Below are 24,189 nucleotides of genomic sequence, written 5' to 3'. Positions count from 1 at the left end.
TGGGGATGTTCCCAATCTGATGGCTATTACCTGACTCATAAAAAGGACTCGCAAATATGTAATTCTTAAACGAGGGCAGGGTTTTCCTATGGTTTACGACACAGATTCGCGCCCTAAATCGGCCGCCGCGGAAGATGACGCCTTGAATGCATCCCTTCAGCACCATCAAGCCTAGGATAGCTGTGGTCTCAAGTTACAGAAATAATTTGGAGATGTTTTTATTTTCTCGAAATCTAATTACCATTTATGTAATTTAACCAAAACAATTTGTATTTGCTACATGGAAATTGTGAAAACTATCATTAACTTTCAACTACGGTCAAAGAAAACATATCATACAAGCCATAAAAAAGTGTTCAAAAGCTCAGGAGTCTCACTTCATCGTCTTTCAAAATCTCACCCATTTCTTTCCAAGAAAATCCCACAAGAACTTGCGTTAAAAACAGGTAAAACTAAACGCGTAGAGACCATCCTAGTAGGCTTTTTGATAACAAGTGCTAAGTACTCAATGCAACCCCCATGGGAGCTTTTAGCCACGTCGAATACCCGAGAAGTAGTCGAAGTCATGGTGTTGGACGCATAGTTGCTTCAGCCACGAATCCGCGATGCTCAAAAGTGACAACAACCTCTCTTGGTCCCCTCCGCATCCGGCGGGTGAGAGCCAAACGTTCCCTTGCATCTTGTAAGTTGCCAAACCGAAGGGTGGAAGAGAGATTCCCTCCCCTCCCTTTCGGTTCTTTACAACCCTATCGCCATCTTCTTCGACATCCGTTTCTACACCAAAAAGGAGAAAAACACCGGTAAAACAAACATAAGTATGCGTTCACCCGCGCACAGACACACATATACATGAAGTGAAAGATCAAACCTTGGAAAGAAGAAGATAGTGTGTGGTAAGTAAGGAAGCATGTGGAAAAGTCCTTTATGGTCCTTCCCATTGGGATATGATAAATTGGGTACCTGATAATCAAATAATAATCCTTCGTCAATAATCAAATTTTGTATATTTTCACCAGAAGTTGAACACAAGAAGAAAATTATAACTCCGTACGAGCTCGGATTACAGATATATAAAATTTTCCGACATACACAACAAGAATTATAAACCCTTCACTATTCAAGTTCTGTGTGCATCTGGTTAGTGGATGAAAAGAAAGAGATACCAAGAAACTGCCATCCAACTAGCCGGGGAAAGATCGACGCTCCTCAACGACGTCAAACCAGGGTATCTTCGAGAAAAACCATTAATCTGTGATTAAGATCGAACAACAAAAGTGTCAATGGAATCTAACATGCTTTCACATTGTAAAAGCAGTGGTCTCAACTCTCAACTCAATCATCACAACTTTTAAAACTTTATATTCTTCTTTGGGACAATACCAAATGAAAAAAAGCAAGAACTTATGCCTCATGAAATGAGAATATAACGAACATGTTCGTGTCGAACATTACAAGTCGGACCGGTTTCCCGGCGTGGGCGGGGGGGGGGGTGTTTCCCTCACATAGTACCTTATCCATGAGTGGAACTCTTTCGTAAGGTGTTGATGTCTCAAAATACTGAAAGTAAAGGTACCCCAAACGGTTATTAAAATGCGAAACACAGTCTTGTTCGGAGGAGCAACATCCGTCGGACCGCCACAACTTATCGCTCTCGCTCTCATCGGTACTGCACGAATCACTAAAGCAATCCGACGACGATCTCTCCCCATCACCGGATTCAATCTCGTCCCTGCAAAAAGAAGAAGAAATATTTCAATTTCACCAATCAATGTCGTTAAAAATCCGATCTTTATTACCTAAAATTGCTGGTGAAGATTTGAATTGCAGACAGGTAAGGAACATAGTATTGGACTAAGGTTTCGTTATCGTCTAAGGTGATCGGAACACCGGCGCCGTAAGCGCTCCATTCGTCGTAACAATCCCACAGATCATTCAGTGTGAAGTATTCGATCTTTTCCGCCTCCGACGGATGCCATAATCGATTCAGGCTCACCATCTCAATCTATTATAATGAAACATGAACATCAACATCACAATTTGTATAATAAGCTGAAACTGTGCCGAGAAAAGAAGAAGATTGAATTTTCTAACCTTTGGAATGAGCTGGGATCTGACAGTGGGTGTCGTGCATTGAAGGAAGCGGTCGAGATTTGATTGCTTCGAAGCTGTGTCGAAATTCATGATTTTCCCGGGAAACAAACGGAGAGAAAGACAAGAAAACAAAGAAAGAGAAAGTGAGGTTTTTCCCCCTTCTAACTTCACGATGATGAACAGTAGAAGAAATCAAGGGGTAATAGAAGAGAGCTAAGAGCGAGATTATTGACGTTTGGACAGCAAAATTTAAGGGGGGAAATAGAAAGATTCTTGTTGTTTTTAGCCGAAAACGTTTTTTAATTCAACTGTTTTTTGGCCCACTGTTGGATTTGTTGATTACACTTTTCTCAGCAAAATTTAAGGAGGCCAAAAATGGGATTCAATTCAACACGTTTTTTCTTTCTTTCTTTTTTTCTCGAGAAAACTGAACCATGCTCTGTTTCATCAACTATGAAGAAACAGTTTTGATCTTTACCATTCAAAGTTCAATCCTTCAATCAAAATTTAGATCACCCAGAACCCAAAACCAGCTAAATTAAGTATAAAACAACTTAAGTTCTCGATACTTACAAACAAATACGAAAAAGTAAACTTTCCCGGGAAAAACAGAGCACGAAAAAGAAAAAAAACAGAAAATATCAAATTTTACACAAGTGGAGGATGAAATGATAAGCAAGAAAGCGAAATTAGATACCAATTAATATTCCAATCAAGACATCTGAATGTTTTATCATTTATATTTATTTATAATTTATTCTTACACACTTATCTGCCTCGTTCAGTCTGAGCTTTCTCAGTTTTCAGAAAGACACTGTGTGTGTGCACACTTATTTTATCTTTTTTCTCTTTTTATTTTCCGGGGGGAAATTTTTCTCCTTTTTTGGATTTTAATTGGTCTAGTAATGTCTGACAGCTATAATGGAAAGATACAAAATTTCAAGATTGAAATTTGAGGAACGAATTCGAGTTTTCACATTTAATTATGAATAAAGTAACTTTCAGTTCATACATTTGGTAAAAAAATTCAATTTGGTCCCTGGAATTTTATGATCCACACTCCACATGGTCATTAACTTAATATTTAAAAAAATTTATGATGTTGCACTCTTATGTTGTGCCACGAAATATTATACAAGGGGGTCATGTAAGTAGTAAAAAACTAGATTTAAAGGTTAATGTAGTAAAAAGTTAAGGTTAAATTTAGGGATGAATATAGGATAGGTGAGGTTGAGTTTTTAATGATTTAATATTGATATGAATATTATATTTTTTTATAAAGTATAAAAATGATCTCTGATTATAGAATATTATTTTTTAAGACCTTTGAATTAAAAGTTACAAAATGGTCATTCGACTATAAAGTATTGCTTTGTTGAGTCACACGACTATTAAAAGTTATAAAATAATTGAGTATTCATTATTTCTAAACTCATTCTTTTTCGTTAAAAATTGATGATATTCTTAGTTGAATGTTAATATATTGAATGTGATATGATAAAATGTGATCCCATAATCTCAAACGACTACCATATCTCAACCATCATGTTAGCGTCTAACTTAGACAATCGCTATTTTTTTAACGAAAAATGATGAGTTTAGAACATAATAAATAGTCAGATGACCATTTTGTAACTTATAATAGTTGAGGAACTTAACAAAGTAACATTTCATGGTCGAAGAACTATTTTGTAACTTTTAATAGTCAATAGACTTAATAAAGCAGTACCCTATAGTTGGGGAGCATTTGTGTACTTTATCTAATTTTTATACAATTAAAAAAAATAAAGGGTAAATTACACATTTAGTACCTAAACTATCTAAACTATTAAGTTTGTTCGTTTTAGTACCTAAACCTTCAATTGTTTCAAAACCATACCTAAAGTTTAATTTTTATTTCATTTTAGTATATTGTTCAAAATTTAACGTTAGTTTTTTTAATTAAAGTTTAGATTTTAGCAGACCGAAATTGATAGTTTAGGTATTAAATGCATTAAGTTTTTAACAACGGGTTCTAAAATGAAATAAAAACTAAACATTAAATATGATTTTGAAAAATTAAAAGTTTAGATACTGAACAAAATAAAAATGATAGTTTGGATATTAAATGCGTAGTTTACCCAAAAATAAAAAATTAGTAAAACTCTGACAAGGCTAATGTGTATATCTTTCTAAGATGTGAGAGAGGAAATACAATAAGAAGAAACAAACAAAGGTGATATTTTCTTTTATATGTGACTCCAAAAATTTAGTGGTAACTATAAGTAAATAAATAAATTACAAAAAAACGTGGAACACATGCACGTGGTCCACGACAACCAAAACCCACAGGGACAGCATTCCAGACGTTAGCGTCCTAAGATAATACCTTCTTTAGTTATATTTAATTTTAATAATATTTAATTTCAATAATATTTAATTTCAATTGCTTTCTTCAACCATTTCCCTTTGCCTTTAAAAAATAAATTCGGTTTCACTAAAAAAGAAAACAAAACTATAATTATTAATCTTATGGTCTGACTCACAGTCACTATATTAGCAATATTATCCAAAAGGCTTAAATATAAAATAATAACCCAAATTATAGCGTTTTTACGATAGATATTTAAATTATTTTTTATCACTTCAATTGTTTGGGCCTTTAATGACATTAATCTCCTCCGTTAAATAATATGTGTCACAATCTAGTAATTTTAAAATTTATTTTTTAAATAAAATATTAAAAATATTATTATTTTTATAAAAAAAATATTAATTTATCTTAAATAAAAAAACAAAACCTCTAAAATCCCTAAATACTAACCCTAACTTACTTACGCCGTCCTTTCCAACAATGTTCCCAATCGTCAACGTAATCCTTGTTATCTCCCTAGTCATATGTCACCGTAGTTGTTATCGATTGGTCGTTGGAATCATGTGAGATCGCTTTTTTCATCCCAGGGTTTGTAGGATATAAAACATTGATTCATCGTCGATCGGGCACGATTTTATATGATTTTTGGTAGCCAAGGGTGAGGTCGGGTAGAGCTTCATCGACGACAAAGGGTGGTGGCCGGCATGAGTTTAAGGTTTAAAATGAATATTTTCAAAGTTTTGAGGTTATTTCAATTTTTTGTTTTTTAATGCATATATTTAATTTTTAAATTTTTAAATTTTTAAATAAAATTTTTAAAATTATTAGATTGTGACATGTGTTGTTTAACAGAGAAAATTAACTTCATTAATAGACCAGGTACATAAAATAATTACATTTGCAATGTTAAATAACTAAATCATTCAAAAAAATAATTTATACATCGGTGAAAACGAATTAATTTAATATCTTATTTTACAATAAATCCTATCCAAAAAACAAAGGCAGTAAATGCAAAAGGAACTGGTTAGGTGATCTTAGGTGAAACTATTCTATATTTGTCCCTATATTATGCCAAAGTTGTGAACTTTAGTCTTTGCATTATAATTTGATCAGTTTTATCCCTAAACTTCTCAAATCTTGAAATTTCAGTCCTATTAAGCCCGTAATTACGTATAATTTACTTGATTGTCTAGTTAATATTTCGGGCATGACTAAAATTTTAAGATTTTAGAAATATAAAAATTAAATTTAACTAAATCTATAATTTATATATAATATAAGAACTAGTGATAGAATTTGACCTTTATTTTAATACATGTTATCACGAGTCTTGTGCATTAGAAGTCAGATACCTAATCCACAAGTTGGGACTAGTTGACCAATTAATTGAATGCCAATTATTGAGAGATTTCAATAACTTTTTATTTTAAGTACAATAATTATCTAATAATCAACTTACTATCTTATCTAGCAATCCATTGATTTTGCCTGGATTACGATATTTATATTAAAAATACATAATTTTATCTTGGATAAGGATTTCGTATGGTTTTTTATTAATCTGCGATAAAAACAATATCAGTTTAAAGATAAACTCTCTACCTTTCAACATTAATTGTTCACACCCTTGACAATTATGGTGATTGAATTTGGGTCATTAGGAATAACAATAATTGAATTGCTTGTCTAGCTCAGCTGGTAGAGCACAAGGCTCTTAACCTTGTGGTCGTGAGATTGAGTCTCATTGAGGGCAATTCATAACGGAGCTCTTTCACGGAAGTTGTTCTCAACCTGGCGTTGGAGGCAGTCTATTACCCTACCTCCCCCTTATCCCAGTACATATGGGAATAGGGTCAGCTAATTAATTAGGAATAATAATAATTCTTTTACTACGGAAGTCACTCAAGAACAGATAAAGGATTTTATGTTTAGTGGGGCAACTTAAACTCATGGGATGAACTAAAATTACAGGATGTTGAACTAAAATTCTAGGGGCAAAACAGATTTTTAATAGAAAACACATAAAAAATTTAAAATATATGATAATTTTAAATTTTTAAGAGATATTGTCCCCTCGGTCCATCCTGGTATATTTGAATCAAGTCAAAAGTGTCATCAAAGTTATGACGGATTGCAGACTTTAAAACTCGGCCGAAGCAATGTTCCATAAAATAACCAACAATATGAAATGGGCCCAATGAACCATGCATGCTTTATTTGGGTTTTTTTTAATTAGAATGTATTATTTGTTAGAAGATTTTTGATCATTTGATAATAAATCTTTATATATTTTTTTTGTATATGGAATGCTCAATTTTATATTTCAAATGATGAAAACAATGCCTTAAGCACTATGTTGATTTGGTTTGTGCAATTGGGTTTAAACATGCTTTAAATGTTTAATTTTATGCACATTTGAACTTTAATATTTCTGCTTTTAATTTGTTTTAAGTTGAAAAATTGAATTTCATTTACTATGTAAATGATTACAAGGTAAATTACATGTTTAGTATTTAAACTATTTAATTTAGTATTTTTAGTACTTAAACTTTAAAATTTTAAAACTCTACATAAAGTTTTTTTTTATTTTATTTTAGTGCTTTTGTTCAAAATGTAACGTTAATTTGTGAAAAAAATTAAAAGTTTAGGTATTAAAATGGACCAAAACTAATAGTTTAAGTATTAAACTTGTTAAATTTTTAACAGTGGAGTACTAAAATAAAATAAAAACTAAACTTTAGGTATGATTTAAAAAAAAAAATAAAAATTTAGGTACTAAAATGAACCAAAAATAATAGTTCAGTACTAAATGTGTAATATGCCCATGACTATAATGAAGTAAAGACATCATGAATATGTATAATTAAGATTTAATAAAATATAGTAGACCAACAACTAATTGGTCTAGTAAGAAGAGGCATTAGGTCTCTTAAGTAATGTTAATGGTTTGAACTCTGACGTTTGTGAATGGAACAAACTGGGTTGGGAGGATCTCCTCTGCAGTATCTGATCTGAATTAGTCGATTAATATATCTTATACTAATTATTAATTGAAAAAATAAAATATAGTTGAAAGGTTTAAAAAAATATAGATTTGTTAAATTTACAAATATATTAGAAATTTAATACTATTAAACAGGCAAGTAATAGATCAATGGATTTAAAAAAATTGTTGTGGATATTATATTTAAGCATAAAATAGTGCCAAATCTTAATAATATATCAATATTATTTCTAGATAAAATTCAGACAAAATAATATTGAAAATTTCATCTTCCTCGCGACAAAGCTTTCTCAGGAATGTCCATCTCTTCGAGAATCCTCGCCTTTCTCTTCGCCGGGATCGGCGCCTTCGGCCGGAAGCTAATATAATGCTCGGAGACAGCGTTCAAAGCCGAATAAATCTCACGGAACGAAGCTCTCCCCAGCAAGAATTTCTCCCTTCTGTACTTAGCCACCCAACTGTTCGACGTATCCCTAAGCTCGGCCACGGCCGTCGCCACGTTGGGATCGTTCTTGTCCATGTTGATGGTGCTCCGCATCTTGTTGATGACGTCGGAGGTCTCTTTCACGTATTCCTCTTCGTCGGCCTCGAAAGCCGGTGGGGTCGCTGGCAGAAGCGATGAAAGGGATAATGTGGAAGTAACGGCGACGAGGGAAAAGAAATGGCGCCTCGAAGGGTGGTGGGGTTGCGGTTTCGGGGACGACGGTGGCATGGCAGAGTTGGTTTTGGGTATGACTTGGAGGAGCGGTTTGAGCTTGGAAGTTGGGGTTAGTAGTGTTGGCGGCGACATGGTTTTGTTGTGTTCTCTTTTTTCCTGCGACGAAATGGAGAGTTTTGTGCTTTGGTGTTTGTAGAGAGAAATGGGTTTGTACCCCACTTGACGACGGTGACATGGCAGAGTTGGTTTTGGGTATGACTGGGAGGAGCGGTTCGAGCTTGGAAGTTGGGGTTTGTACCGTAGGTAGCAGATCTAGAAATTTAATAATAAAATTTAAAATTTTTATTTTCTTTTTTAAAATTTAATGAGTATGTAATTTTTTTATTTCTTTAATATATTAAATTAAATTTAATTATTTTTCTCAAATAATGAGAATACACTTGCCATGTGGGCTTACACCTTATCCAATTTTTAGAAAAACATCTTAAAAATAATTTAGTAAAATGCATACATTCTACAGACAAAATATATAAAGTTCATATTTTGATTAACTGATTAATCAAATAGATAATACAATTTACTTGCAATGTATTAAATAATCAGAACTTGTGATAATAGTTTTATATTTAGTAAATCAAATATCAGTTCATGACATTAGTAGTTATCTATTTTCTTTTATAATAATTCTGTATTTTGTTAACAGTTAATCATAAGCTGTGCTTCGAACCCTCTTAACGGTGCAAAGATCAAGTATTCTAAGCAACATCCGGTCGCTGGTGCACCTTGGTGTCTTGAATTGGCTAAGCGCCGCGCCTTTCCCGATGAAATGATCCAAAATCTTCTTGAAAGTGCCTCTCTCGACGATGCAAAGCTCCAAGGGTCCGATCGAGTTGGTCCGCCTCGACACGACGTAGCCATGGTCGACAAACGAAGCGTCCATCTCCCTGCAGCACTCGAAAAGCACACGCTCCTCGACTTCGCCTTTGATCTCCCAATAGATCACGTAGTGTCCCGGCTGACGCACAAGTTCGGCACTGCTCGTGAAATCGACAAGCTCGGCTCGGTGATTGCTTAGCAGCTCGGACCCTCTTTCGACCACTAACTGAAGGTCCTTCTCGGTGTTTTTGTCGATGTTAACTGCTAATATTAGCTTCCTCCTGCATATGAAATTCAGCTTTGGTGTCCCGTTATGAAATCCGCTCACTTCAACCACATCTCCTAGTCGATATCGGTATAGCCCTGCGGATCGACACATAAACATGATACGAAAAAATACATAAATACGACACGGATATACGATATGAAAATGAATATAGAAAACTTACCAGTAAAAGTAGTGAGGACGATCTCATATTCTTGTCCAACCTTGACTTGTGACAGTGGCACAGGTTCATCTTCAATGAAATCAACACTGCCCGAACTCGAATCTTGATTCTGTCTATAAAGAGGGATGAACTCAAAATAAGAAAAAGTCGGCATTACGGTAAAAGTGACATTTTCAGGTGGCAAAGAAGGATCCAGGTTAACCCCGATCCAACTCTCGGTCGAACCATATTCGGCGCTCACGAGCGGCAACGAACCGGCATGGTGCCTTAGCTTCTTCAAGTATGGTTGCATGGAGCCAGTCATTATGGAGTAGACATATTTAGCATTAGGCCATAGTTTAGGTATCAAACCATACCAATCGGAACCTTGTAAATCCCCACATACGGCTTCGATTTTTGAAGCCAAAATCGGGTTCGGTTTAACGATATCTAAAACGGCTTTTCGCACCTTCGGTATCGTTATCCTCGAACTAACGTTGCCTTCTTTGATGTCTTTGCATATTTCTTTCCATAGCTCTTCGAATGAGGCGAAGGCTTGGACTACGCTGTATGCAAAAGTCGATGTAATGAACTCGACTTGGTCGCGAAAGAAGAGGCCGAGCAAGAGATGACAGTACGTAGTTTGCTTATAGTCCCCGCTAGAAATCACTTCAGGGGGACTGCATGTGAATGCTTTTGTTTTCTCTTGTTTGATCTTGAATTCTTCGCTGGCGTAATAGTGTGTCGTCGCTGTCCCCGCCGTTAATCCTCCCTTTGTTTTGAAACTTTTGCTGCTGTATATGAACTCCAAGATTCTTCCCCCGTCTCGTGTCGGATACACCCTATGGAAGACAACCAATGTTATTGCGATCTGTTACGATGAATGTCGATAATGAAAAGAATTAGACCTCTAAACAAACCGAACGTTCAATGAATCATTCGGTGAAAAATTCATTTATTTATTAAATGAACGAACATGAACACAATTCTATGTTCGTTTAATTAAATGAGAGACCACAAACAAAAGACTCGTTTATTCATTTATATTTGTTCGTTTATGTTCGTTTACGTTCTCCAGACTCATTTGAAACCGTAAGAGTGTAAGACTTAATAAATTTTAACCTAAACTCATTAATATTTTTAAACTCAATTAGTTTTAAACCCAAATAAAAAATATTCAAATCAATTAAAAAATTAGAAATCCTAAAATTATTTGAAAAGAAAAAACTCTTTTCAGATATAAACCCAAATAATATTATGTTCGTTCGTTTATTTTAGTTCATTTGTATTTGTTTATCATTCAAACAAACGAACATGAATGAACACGAACAAGCTAAATTTCTTAATGATTGAATACAAACAAGAAATTTCATTTGTTTAGTTGTTCGTGTTCGTTCATTTGTTCGGTTAAAGTTAAATAAACGAACATGAATATACCGTCGTTCTTATTCTTCAGTTCGTTTACAGGTCTAAAAAGAATAGAACGAAACCGCGAAATGAATGCAATATCGGGGATGACCTTGATCTATAAGCTGCTGCTAATCTGAAAATCTGCAGGGTTGTCTGCGAACTATGGCTAGTAAAGGGTACGAACTTTTGTCGACCTTCGGTGGTGCCGGAGCTACAACAAAGAAGCATAAGCAAATCATCAAGCAATCAGACCATGAAAACAATAGAACCTTGCAATTCCCATTGCAATGTGAGTTTCATTATGCATTTATGCGCTAACAGAGTAATATGACATAGGCGTGGAAGTCTAATAAGCCTTCCTAAAGACCGAAATTTATTCAATTCGAAGAACCGAAGAGGCCTCCGACTCGAAAGAAGTAACTTATTGCAGTAATTAAATCTTCTTCTACAATGAAATGTGCAGGGTGTGTGAGAGTATGCGCTAGGATGTAAATTGGACATAAAGATAAACCTTTAGCAAGGGCTTTCCAAGATTCTAGGACAAGGATGTACCATTCTATAAGTGTACATAGTTAAGGACACATCGGGTCTCGACTAAATTCGGAGTCGAGACCAAACGGATCCGTAATCGAAAGACAAGATATTGGAACATGGTGTCCAAAAACATGCCAGTACCTGAGAGAGAGAGTGGTAATAGGGTGTTGGGTGAGAATAGGAGAGGTGTTCCCATCCGCAATCCGTTGAATATAAGGCTCCAAATCCGCATGAGAAACCAAAGGCACTAAAGAAGTGTAAAGTGATTCAATTTCACATTCATCCATCTCCTTTACATCGATGTCCCCTAGCCATTTTTTCAAGTACTCGACGCCGTGGTTCAGCTCGATGATCCGACGAAGCGTCTCCCTTTGAACAACGCCGGCGTTCGTCGACACACGATCGAACCAGCTAATGATGTCGCGGGTGCTAGCTTCGAGTGTTTCGGCTTCCATTCGAAGAAACCAGCAAAAGGGGAAAATAAGCCAAGGAAGCGCTAGCCGAGCTCGAGAACTTTGAGAAAATATTTGGGGCCTGGTTATTATTATAGCTCCTCCATCGTTGAAGTTGTACGATTGGTTCTGGACCACAAGTGATGGCGAGGGGGGTTTTGTGAGAAAGATTCTTTGGGAGGTCGAAATTGGGAAAAAAAGAAAAGAAAGATAAATGGAGAAGAATGTGGTGAGACAGTATTAGTCATTCATGTCTGACAGTTTTGGCACTATGTTTCTCCATATTTTTTCACCTGTAAAAAAGTTTATCAGACATCAATTCCAAGCTGGACGAGTTTTCAATTCATTCATTGTCCCTGTCTTTTGTATTTTGTTTTGTTTTGTAATTTGCAACATGGATTCTTCTTCAAGGGTTTGAACTCAACAAGATTGCAAGATTTAAATGCATATAATTACTTTATTGTTACACCCTCGTCTCCGAGATATTGTTTCAAAATAACAAGTTTTCTTATTTAATAAATATAATACAACATTGAATAATGTTCATACAATTTAAAAAAAAATCTCCAAACATGATTAAAATTAGTGTAAATTACGTAAGATATCATCGAATTTTAGATGTTGCATCGTTTATACCACTAGACTTTTAATTTTGTCAATTGAAATACTGAATCATTAAATCGTTAACGACATGATGACGTGACTGACGACTGTTGACATAGAGACCTCTAAAAAACGATGTCGTTTTGATCTAGTTGTTAAGGATTTAACGACCCACTAATATAGTTGAAATGAAAATCAAATTTTGGCATTATAATTGATAAAATTAAACATTCAGTGATATAAGTGATAAAACACCTAAAATTTGGTGATATCCAATATAATTTACCCTTAAGATTAATATTATTCTTCCCTAATCAACTCTATTCACTCTCCTAATACATAAATATTCTCTTACCATAGCCAAAATCTCCTCTTCTTGGAAGCTCATTCCATCAATCAAAAACCGTCAAGAAGGGGTGAATTGACTTTTTGAAGTTTAGGAAGTAAGGAGTATAAAGATAGAAAATTTGCACAACCATTTATAGTGATTCAATTCCCTCAATGAAATCTACATTCACTACCTAAGCTCCTTACTTAGAATTTTCCAACAATTCCACTAATTTGTTCTTTCTTTTTCAAGGATAAAGAGATAACATTTACAAACTCCCTAGCTTTTCAAAGGCTTAGCTAGAACCAAAACCCCTTTACAAAGAAAAATAATTGTAAGCAAGAAAACTTCTAAAAAGGAAGGTGTTTATAAATTAAAGCTCACAAAAACAAATATTTACAAGAAAAAGAGAAATAAAAATGAAAACCTTTTCTCGTGTTTATTGCTTGGATAGGTGTTGTGTAACCTTCTTCAAATGTCCTCAACTTATTTTTATGTGTTGGAATGAGTTACTAGTTGTTTCTAGCTGTTTGTGAAGGTTTATAGCCGTTGAAAGACTTTCTGCACACAAAGTTTCAAAACTTTAGGGAAAGTTTCGAAACTCTTGAAAAGTATCAAAACTTTTTGAAAAACTGTCTTGGAAAGTTTCAAAATTCTTGTACAAATTTCAAAAATTATGGTCAAAGCTTGTTTAGGTCAAAACTTGTTTAAAAGTATAGTTTTTGACATTTTGAGAAATACAAGACTTTGAAAATGATTCTAAAGTATTTGAAAGATATTTTTAATATAATTTGAATTTAAAAGACTCATTTTAAAGTTTTGATAAAGTTTAGAAACGTTGAACACATATTTTTCAAATTTAGTTGGACTTTGAATTATTTTTGAAAACTTTGAATAAATTAAATTTAGTCCAATAAACATTTTGCCCTTATTTATTATATCAAAATATAAATTCTACAAACCCTAAACCTAAATCCTCTCATTCTCTTATCTTCTCATAAGCAGCAGAATTCAAAAATTAGAAGAGAAAGTTTGATGGTGGAAAATTAGAAATTCACTTGATTCAATTTTTATTAGTTTGAAGCCAATTGGCGGTAAGGATTGGATTCAATTTTTCATTGCAAGAAATCCTTTCAATTAAACCCCACATCCTGTGCTTCACGGCAACTCCACCCACCATCTTTTCCTTCTTCCTCTTCTAGTGTTTATGCCCACCGGTGTACGATCGGTCCTAGTTAATTTGGGGTTCCTCCCGTTACCTTCCGTCGAGAGCGAAGAAGTATGTGCAAGGTTCACTAAGACGACATCATTACCGTCACAAAATAATTATGTCATGTCATCCCTCCGTTAACGGATTAATAGCGGGGTGACATAATTAGAGTTAAACATAAATGTAATTATTAAAACTGACAAAATTAAAATTTTAATGATATTTTTGAATCAGAACTTAAAGGTGAATGATATTTGAAGTAGTTAACACTATGGGTGCGTTTGGTTCACGGAATGTAAAATTACCAGTGAGAATAAAAGATTACCAGGGAATAGGATCACTAGGAATGTTGTATTTTGTGTTTGGTTGGTTTAGCAGTAATGTAATATTACTGTATTTGATTAAAGGAATAAAATATTATTGGAATGTATATTTGACCAATTTATCCTTATTATATATATTTTTTTAACAAGTTGAAAAATATTTATATATTTTCTTTAAAAGAATTTAAATTCATAAAATTTATATATTTTAAAAAAAAATTAAAAATATAAAAAAGTTTAATGAAAGAGTAAAATTTTATTTTAACCCTTGAACTTCATAAAAAAATTTAATTATAGACTTTTTTTTATAAATCTAAAATAATTTAAGGATAAATTTGTAATTTAACTTTCGTAGAACTTTTATTATTCAATGATAGAATAAGGATATTTTTGGGAAAAAAATAATTTTAAGGGCATTTTAGTCTAAAACGTCGGTAATCCAACAATACCTAAGGAAAGGAAGGTAATGACATTTCCGGTAATATACCCAAAAAAATCCACTATTAGTAATGTAAGATTACCGGGAATGACATTCCCGGCCAACCAAACGGGAGAATGTGAATTTCATTCCCATGAGAATCTCACATTCCTCTGACCAAACATACTCTATATGTATAATGTGTTTATGTATTTTTGTAGTAATGAATAAGTTTGATATGTGAATAATTTATTTTAAATAGAATAAAAAAAAATATTTATATATGTTGAGACAATCCCCATTGGATTTTGTATTTGTATATGGAAGTGATGGGTTCATTGATAAGTAGTTGAGGTTAGTGATGTGGCACTGACACCCTTTTGCAGTCTTTATCTTACTGCTTTCACATTATAGTTACTACAGCTGTGTGTGTGTGTGTGTGTTTAGCTATAATTACAGGTCCACCACCTTTGTATTGCATGATTTAAATATTTTTTCAAAGAAAATATAGTTGGTAGATGATTTAAATTCGAATTAGACTAAATTTATAGGATAATAACAAGATGTATTATTCTTTTTGGGTTAACTTCTAATTTCAAGACTTCATTCTGATTAATTTGGATCGATTTATATTGTACAACTATCTTTGGTTGATATATTCCGACGAATATTTTTTACATACACAAAAATTCTTATTAGATATTTTGATTAAACGATATCAAATTGTTTATCACTTAAATTTATTCCATCCAAAGACTTCATAATGTTATTAAAACAAATCTAGTTGATATTAGATATCAAATTTAATCACAAATGCTAACATTCTTTCTTTTTGTTAAAAGAAATTATATGATATAAAAATATTCATATACGACGAAAATATACGAACCGTGACATAAAATTCCCGTCTAGAGACTTCTGATAATGTTATTTATTCAATCAAATCGCTTAATTGATATTTTTTCCTAAAACAAACAAGTATTTATTTACTAAATTACATCAATACATTTTATCAAGGAATTGATGAATAACTTAAATTAGTACTGAAATTATTAATATAAATGTCTCAGTACGTAACTTCTGTTGGTATCTTTAAAAGTGTATAAACTTCTACTCTAAAAAATATCAAATATAAATAAAAAAAATGTTATAATAAAATGAAAACTTAAAATATTAAAATAAATAATTCACTTAAATGTGTACACTTGTTAATATGAAGGGTAAGGAGATGGGCATAGATCAAGTTGGATCAGATCTTTTATCTATTTGAATATGATATAAGTATTATACCCTCCACTCATTATCTAATTAAAACTCGACACAGTTTTTTGAGTTGAAACTCGTACCTTACCTGATTCAATTACACCTGACATATATGTAATTCTCATTTTTTATTTGATAAACCAGAAATCTATTTAAAAGATATATATAAAGAGATATTATAATTATTTATATATATATATATATATATAATTATACTATAATCTCATGTTAAGTTATATATTTGTCTTCGTACACTTGAACTCGATATCATCTTATTATTAGAAAATTATCATAACAGGGTAAAGTATCACATTTCTATTCTCTTTTATCTTGGATAAGATGTAATTGATAGGCTAAAGTTATCATTTTGTGACGTTTGGAATGTAAACATCGCTGTGTGTTTAAATTTAGTGGCGTTTACTCTCAAAATGCCGCTAAAAACGTCGCTAAAGAACAGTTTTGTTGTAATGACTCTAAAATCCTTTTTTTCTATGTAGATGAAAACATGATATTTCAAGACTTTTTTTAACTTAAAATTAATGTTTCTCAATCAATTTCGTGGTGTAACGGGCCATCATCTTACTTATAACACAATTCATTGGGACATTCGACCTAAAACATGACGGTTATTGTGTAATATCACTTATCACAAGATAATTACTTCGTTCTCAAAATATATAAATGATGAAATATGCATAACTATATTGAAGAACAATATTTTTAATTCAAAAATTTTCATTAACAGCAAGATAATTTGAATATTTTAATTTTTTTGAAATAATTTAATATTTCCTTCCATTAGATAAACTAATAATTAATTATATATAATAGCATGACGTAATTACTTTTTATAAAATCCTTATTTATGTTTGGTTTTTTTCAAATGTCTCCTTCCTTTTCCTATGATATCTTCGTAGGGTCTTAGAAGATAACGTATTTATGGACGATTTTAATAACCGACAAAATAAGTCTTATAAAAAAAATAACGGACAAAATAAATAAATAATATTAAGGGACCAAAATGATATACTTGTTGGAGCTTTGATTAGTTGAAAAGGACGTTATTGGCCTTGTAATGAAATGCTTGTCTAGAATCTTTGCTATTTTTAAGCATATGAAAATTGGGATGAAAATGAATTATTTTTGTTATTTTTGGCGATTTAGTGAGAGGTTTTGGGAAATCGATGAAAATGATTATTTTGTCGTACTGATTAGTTATTTTACCAATACCAACGGACACTTGTCAGAATTTTTTTGTGTGATGTTCATATTTCAACTTGTTCTTTAGATTTTTTTTGGTTCTAAATTATAATCTAAATTTAAAATTTTGATGGATAAATTCATGAAAATTAAGATTATCGGCGCAACATTCAAAAAAAAATTAGTGCTTTCAGTTACATAATTAGAAAAAAATAATTTAAATTTGATGGATTTTGATCACATTTAATTTTATAAGATTTTTTAAAGGAAAATTAAAGATCGTGTCACGATTTTCAAAGGATAAAATCGGATTTAAATTTATGATAAAAATGTTTTATCCATAATTAATATTATAATTAATTTTCATATATTTATGGATAATTACTACATATTCTTTTATCTATATTTTTTAAATTGAGCCTCTATTTTACCTAATAAAAATGAGAATATATTTAGCTAAGAGCATTAGTTCCGAAACGGTGGAAAGCTTACTTTTGGATAACCCTCCTTCATGGGTTACCTAATAAAAATGAGAATATATTCTTTGTATGATTCCGTTAAATGAATCATACAATTCACAAAAAAATGAGAATATATATATAGATATAGACCGGGTGAGTGTGAGTGGGATTTTTTACTGTAAAAATTAAATTGGATACAATTTTCTTAAACTCAAATCAGATTTGAATAGACCAAAAACCTAACTCAATCTATAATCATCCTCCCTAAAGTTGATCAACAACTACATTCTATAATCATCATACATTTTTGACATAATAACAAAAGTATCCCCACTATTTATACAAATGGTCACTTTGCCCTTAACGTTAGTCAACTAACAATATTTCGAAAGTTAATCAACTAACAACTTTCATCCAACTAGAAGATATTTTGCTCTAAAATAAAACATTAAAAGCTAAAATGTTCTAAAAAAGAATAGGGACAAAATGACCATATACACAAACATTGAAGAATAGTTTTGTTATTATGCCTACATTTTTATTCTGGCTGAATCTCGCTCATTAGTAAGTGTCGTAATATATCAAGTACGAACTTAACATGCTAGACCGATGGTATATATTAGGCTTTAATTTTTAGATCAGATAAGTTGAAAGACATAATTCATGAAATTAAAAGTATAAAGACTAGAATTCAAAAGCTCAAAGCATATAGGGACTGGAGGCATAATTAAATACTATTCGTGGCAAAGCAAGCATTGATTGGCCCAAAAAATCATGTCCATTTCTCAACTATAATTTAAAAACCCCAGCCGCGTCGGGATAAATTCTCTATAAGCAAACAGTCACGCCCTTCATTTCCAATAACAAACTTACATCAACAAGTTCCTATAAATCATTCTCTCAAATTTTCTTCTGTTTAATCTATTTTCACGATGCTTTCAGTGTTAGGGATTTTGTTTCTTTGATTCGATGAGTCGCTTCGATTCTAGCTCGACGAAGATGAGATGAATCCATTCTCGATAAGTTTCGTAAACTCGATCATGTATCTTTACGTATCTGTGTATCTCGCTTTTTAAAAATGGAAATGTATCTGATTGTGAATTTGTATTTTGTTTTTATGTTTTCATTTTTGTAAGATTTTGATGATTGATTGGTTTAACTCTTAAGTGTTAGATCTGTATCATTTCCGATGCCAGTACTTAGTTTGTTTCAGGATGGAATTTATTGTTTTTCATAATGTAGTTCTACTGAATATCGACTGTTTATTTGATTTTGCTTTCGTTGCGTGAATTGATAGACTAAGATTTGGAAGAAACTGAATGTTAAGACTCTTCTATTGCTGTTTTCTGAGTTTTCAAAACTGTGAAATCCTCCCAGGTAACATGAGTGTCATCCAAGTTTGTCAAATGTACCAGAAGTTGCGTTACTGGCATGTTTTGACGATTTACAATTCTCTTCGCCAAAATTTTCAAGGGTGCTATCTTAAACTGACTGTCTTCTTCCATTGTAGGTGGAGCACTGGAAGATATAACGGTTTCCCCGGGTTTCTTTTTTAATATATTCACATGGAAAACGGGGAGAAAGCGAGAGGTCTCTGGTAATTGCAAATGGTAAGCTGCTTGGCCAATTCGTTCTTTCATCTTGTATGGACCATAATACTTAGATGTCAATTTCAGGTTTTTTCGCAAAGCGAGGGAGGTTTAACGATATGGATGAAGCTTCAAGTAAACTTCTTCACCCACTTGACATTACCTTTCTGTTCTGTGTTTGTCAGCTTGTTGTTTCATCATATTCTGCGCTCCTTGTAATTGTTTTTTGATGATCTGTCTTAATTCTTCACGGCTGTTCATAATCTCATTAACACTCTGCACCGATGATTTAGTTTGCCAAACCGTAATAGGTGGTTTGTAACTATAGAGAGCTTAAACTGGTGTGATCTTCAATGTTGTGTGATAAGTGGTATTGTACAACCACTCATCATGAGGTAGCCACTTTGCCCATTGCTTAGGTTTTAGGAAACATAACCCTCTCAAAATTGCTCCAAACATTGATTCACCCTCTCTGTCTGATCATCTGTTTCTGGATGGTAAGCAGTGCTATATACTATACTTAAGCCCAAGTACCTCATTAATTCTTTCCAAAGTATGCTTGTGAAGGTTTTGTCCCTGTCAAAAATGGCCATATGTGGCTGGCCATGTAGTTTATAAACATTGTCCAAGTAAACTTTAGCAATGTCCATAGCTGAATATGGGTGTGAGATGGGCAAAAAATGATTGTACTTGGTAAATTTATCAACTACCACTACAATGCAATTCTTACCAAAAGATGTTGGCAGCCCCAATATGAAATCCATAATGATTATTTCCCAAGCCTAGCTTGAAATAGGAAGTGGTTGTAATAAGCTCGGTTTAGGAATATGCTCCATTTTAATCTGTTGGCATATAACACACTGTTGCATTTAGAAATGTTGCTTGAATTCCAGAGTGACCACCCTGAGGGGAATCATACAACGTTTGCACAATTTGTAATCGAAGATTGCCAGTAGATCCAATATACACCTTGCCTTTATATCTCAAAATTCCCTTAGTAAATTTCCAATTACCATTAGCATCAGGATTGACAACCAGCAAAGCTGTCCATTCAGCCGCGAGGGCATCTTCCTTATAATTGTCCTCTATCTCCTGCACCCATTTTGGTACCAAAGTGGTAACCCCCATCATATAACATTGACCCTGGTCCTCCCACTGTCTTGAAGAGCATCAGCCACCATATTTGTCTTGCCTTTCCTATATTGAATAGTATAATCTAAGCTTAAAAGCTTAGTCAATCCCTTCTTTTGAATAGTTGTAGTGAGTTTTTGTTCTAGGAGGTATTTTAAGGGCTCATGATCTATTTTAGTCACAAATGGCCCTCCTTCCTAATAATGTCTCCATTTTGAGACTGTTAGGATAATAACAAGGTATTCCCTCTCATAGATGGATAAATTAGAGTGCCTAGGACTTAATGTTTTGCTCAAGAAAATAATTGGCCTACCATATTGAGATAACACAGCACCCACTCCACTGGAACTAGCAGTCTCTAAATAAAAGGTTTTAGAGAAATCTGGCAGTGCCAATGCAGGGGCAGAACACATTCTTTCCTTCAAGTTTTCAAAGGTTGTAATTCATTCCGGACTCTATTGGGATTTATCTTTCTTTAACATCTGTGTCAATGGTCTACAAACTGTCCCATAATCTTTAATAAATCTTCGATAGGAACCGGTCAATCCCAAAAATCTCTTAAGAGATTTAAGATTCTTAGGAGGTGGCCACTCCTTCATAGCAATAACGGTCGATTGCGGCCGTAACTTAACAGGTAACGGTCGATCGCAGTGATATCAGCCTGCTATTCCTGTTATTTTCTGTTACATCAAATCAATCCATCAAAATGGGTTCGAAAGAAAAAGAAATAGAAAAAAGGGATTAGAACACAACAAAAAACACGCAAGAACTGTTCTTTTTTTAGACAAATTTTTCCTGTTAAAGATATTGACGGATGTTTTTGCATCCTCTGGTGGGAGCATGTTATCTTAGAATCTAAATTTTGTATATTTGATGTTCATTTTATTATAGATGCTTACAAATTTTACTTTTAGTATCTACCTTAAAAGAATATTTTTGAATCCATCTTTTATTGAAGATGACGACGGTCGACCTAAGGTTTTAAATAGTGGACCGCTATCTCCTCTATTTCACGGTGTCCCACCATCTGAAACTAATATTGTCCGAAATAGCAATGTGAATACGGAATCATACCAATAGCAGACCGTTAATACTATAACAGCGGTTATTTCGCGATTGCAACGCCATTCGAAATCGATATTATCCGAAATAGCTGTGTGAACGCGAAATCACACCGCTAGATGTCATCTGGTATTATTTCATTATAAAACTGAAAGATCAACTGGATTTTAGTATATATTTTTGTTGGTTGAAATCAATTTCCAAGCATTATACTTGGATCGTCCCGATACATGTTTTGGTGCATCATGCATGGCAAAAAACAGTGGCTCCTTTCTGTCTTTTAAACTAGAATTTTATTCAAACCCCAACTGGACGGTCATGTATATACACAGATCTGGAGAGAAATTTATTGAAACAAAAAACAAAAAAATTACAGCGTTCTTTGTATTCATGATTTCTCCCATTGATCCTCGATCCTTAAACCTCCGAATTCTTCTTTTGTATTAACATCTTCCACACCCTTTCCCTCTAATTTCCTCTTGATTTCTAGGGTTGGGAATTGAAAAAAGGCGAAGAACAAAGAAGGTGCGATCCCTCATCCTTGGCCCCAGCAATTAAGATACATGACTCGACGGATCGACTCATCGGCTTGACCTTCCCGGTTCCCAACCATCCCGTAAAGATCTGATCCGATGGCACCGGAAATCGGCCGCAAATCCGAATGTGTCCCGTCGAAGAGCCTCCTTTGGCCCCGTCGGAGAAAATTGATGCCCGATTTCCACTTTTGAGCTCGGTTCTCGCCGCGGCCTTGCACCAGCGCCACGCTCGTCGCCATCCAAACTCGGTTAAGGTAACTCATTTTCTTCTACTCGAGTTTTTCTTTCCCCTTTCTTTTAATATTGAAACTGTGATGAAGGAAGGCAGCTGGAAACGGGAACTTTATTTATAGAAGGGTAGAGGATAAGTGGTTTTGCAAAACCGGATAGCTGTTTTCTGAAAATGGTGACTTTATCATTGCTAGTGTCCAAAAGAGATTTTATCACGATAAAAAGAAAAACTTCACGAGATTTAGAAGCGAGTTTTTCTGACCTTATCCAGAAGAAAATTATAACTATCATTATAAAATTAAAGCAAAAGTGAAAAAATATTCTATTTTTCAAATTTTAATGATCTTTTTATAATTATTTATAAAATTTACATTATTTCATAATATTTAAAGATTGCATATTAAAATAAATATTATTGTGTAATTTAATTCTCTCATATATAGTTTATTTTAATTTTATATTAATTAAATTATTTCAATGATTAAACAAATATTCGTTATTTTTAAAGATTTTAAATTTAAATATTAGAAATCGTAAAAGTATTTAAATTTTCTTAGTCAAATAGTTTAAGGAGCAAAAGGTATAGCCGAAAATATGAACATCACAGACGGCGTGCTTATCTGGAAGCAAATCAGCCAATGGGGGGACCATGGGGACAAAACGGTAAAGTACTTTTCACTTTCCCATTTAACATGGGTCCCAGCTCAATTCCACTATTGTTGTTGCTCTTTGTTTTTTGTTTTGTCCTTTGGGGGCATAGTTGTCCGTTCATTACATGAATTCGGACTTGGTCTCTCTACGTGACATTGTAAGATCATTGCTCCCAATACTCAATTATTGGCCTTTGTATTTTTTTTATTAATTTTGATCAATTTTCTTAAATTTTTAATTTTTTTAAATCATACTTAATATTTAATTTTTATTTTATTTTAATATCACGATTTTAAAAAAGTAACGCATTTAATATATAAACTATCAATTTTGGTTTATTTTAGTATTTAAATTTTAATTTTTTATATTAATATTAAATTTTAAATTGAGTGTTAAAATAAAACAAAAGCTAAACTTTATATATGATTTAAAAAAAAGGTAAAAATTTAAGTAGTAAAATGGATTAAAATTGATAATTTAAGTATTAAATACGTAATTTACACTTTTTTATTAGTTGCAGTTGATTATTTAGTATTATTTGTTCTAAGATTTTTCAAGTATTTGATAATATAATATTTAACATTCTTACAAAAGTTGTGCTTGAGACCTTTAAAACAACAATTAAATTTTAACTATTAAAATCGTTTGATTTGTATTTAATCTTTATACTTACATATTATTTTTTAAATTATTTATTAAGACGATATTTAAATAAAATTATATTCGAAAGAAACATATTCTTCCGACACATACGATAAAGATAATGTTGGATTTTACAAATGTTCAATCTCAATAAACAATTAAGTGAAATCCAGTTCAAATATATGTAAATTTCATACAACTGTTTTGATGAATGATAATTAGCTAATTGTTATATGAATTGTTGCTTTCATAATCTATCCTTAAAAGTCTTTTAAGCACACCATTGATAGTGTGTCTTACTATTGTCCATTTGTGGCCCATGGCTCCCACCCACCACTGTCTGTTGCTTTTACAAAAACTACAAAGAATTTTAACATCATTCGAGTAAGGTCCACATCATAGCAATTGGCAACTTTTATCATTACTTATTTATTTGGTTTTCAGCTTTTTGGTGAAGCGAAGCTAACAACACTACACTATAATTGGCGGAACTAAATCGGACCGACTGATTAAACTAATAAAATTAAATTAAAAATTATATAAGCCATTAACAAAATGAAATGTAAACATTTTTTTAACTAACAGCACTTACTAAACAAATAATCTAAACTATCTTATCTCTGCCTTCTTCTAATACTAGTTTGTAGCAGACTGCTAGTGGTGTTGACAATACGCAGCACTGAGTGTCTTTCGTTTGGCTCAGTTTGACCATTCGATCAACCACTTTGTTTC

General features: G+C 32.7%; 3 protein-coding genes across 3 annotated transcripts; all 3 read right to left on the bottom strand.

The window, feature by feature from the left end:
• Positions 1–272: 272 nt before the first annotated feature.
• Positions 273–2,753, bottom strand: LOC120176035. Its single transcript, XM_039182551.1, has 6 exons — positions 2,092–2,753; positions 1,797–2,002; positions 1,510–1,729; positions 1,164–1,249; positions 869–960; positions 273–774 (listed from the first exon to the last, which is right to left on the bottom strand). Exons 1-6 carry the CDS (start codon positions 2,179–2,181, stop codon positions 530–532), a joined length of 939 nt encoding a protein of 312 aa, XP_039038482.1. The 5' UTR covers positions 2,182–2,753; the 3' UTR covers positions 273–529.
• A 4,961-nt stretch (positions 2,754–7,714) lies between these two features.
• On the bottom strand, positions 7,715–8,360 carry LOC120176036 (photosystem II repair protein PSB27-H1, chloroplastic-like). The gene has a single exon (XM_039182552.1). The coding sequence runs from the start codon at positions 8,239–8,241 to the stop codon at positions 7,717–7,719; it is 525 nt and encodes a 174-aa protein (XP_039038483.1). The 5' UTR covers positions 8,242–8,360; the 3' UTR covers positions 7,715–7,716.
• A 424-nt stretch (positions 8,361–8,784) lies between these two features.
• Positions 8,785–11,827, bottom strand: LOC120176034 (indole-3-acetic acid-amido synthetase GH3.10-like). Its single transcript, XM_039182550.1, has 4 exons — positions 11,499–11,827; positions 10,933–11,034; positions 9,435–10,255; positions 8,785–9,348 (listed from the first exon to the last, which is right to left on the bottom strand). The coding sequence occupies exons 1-4, from the start codon at positions 11,810–11,812 to the stop codon at positions 8,813–8,815; spliced, it is 1,773 nt and encodes a 590-aa protein (XP_039038481.1). The 5' UTR covers positions 11,813–11,827; the 3' UTR covers positions 8,785–8,812.
• Between the last annotated feature and the right edge of the window lie 12,362 nt (positions 11,828–24,189).

Source organism: Hibiscus syriacus, unplaced genomic scaffold (assembly GCF_006381635.1).
Source record: "Hibiscus syriacus cultivar Baekdansim isolate YM2019G1 unplaced genomic scaffold, ASM638163v2 tig00112225_pilon, whole genome shotgun sequence".
Classification (NCBI taxonomy): domain Eukaryota; kingdom Viridiplantae; phylum Streptophyta; class Magnoliopsida; order Malvales; family Malvaceae; genus Hibiscus; species Hibiscus syriacus.
Note: the sequence above shows the minus strand (reverse complement) of the source record. Positions and strands in the feature narration are given on the sequence as shown.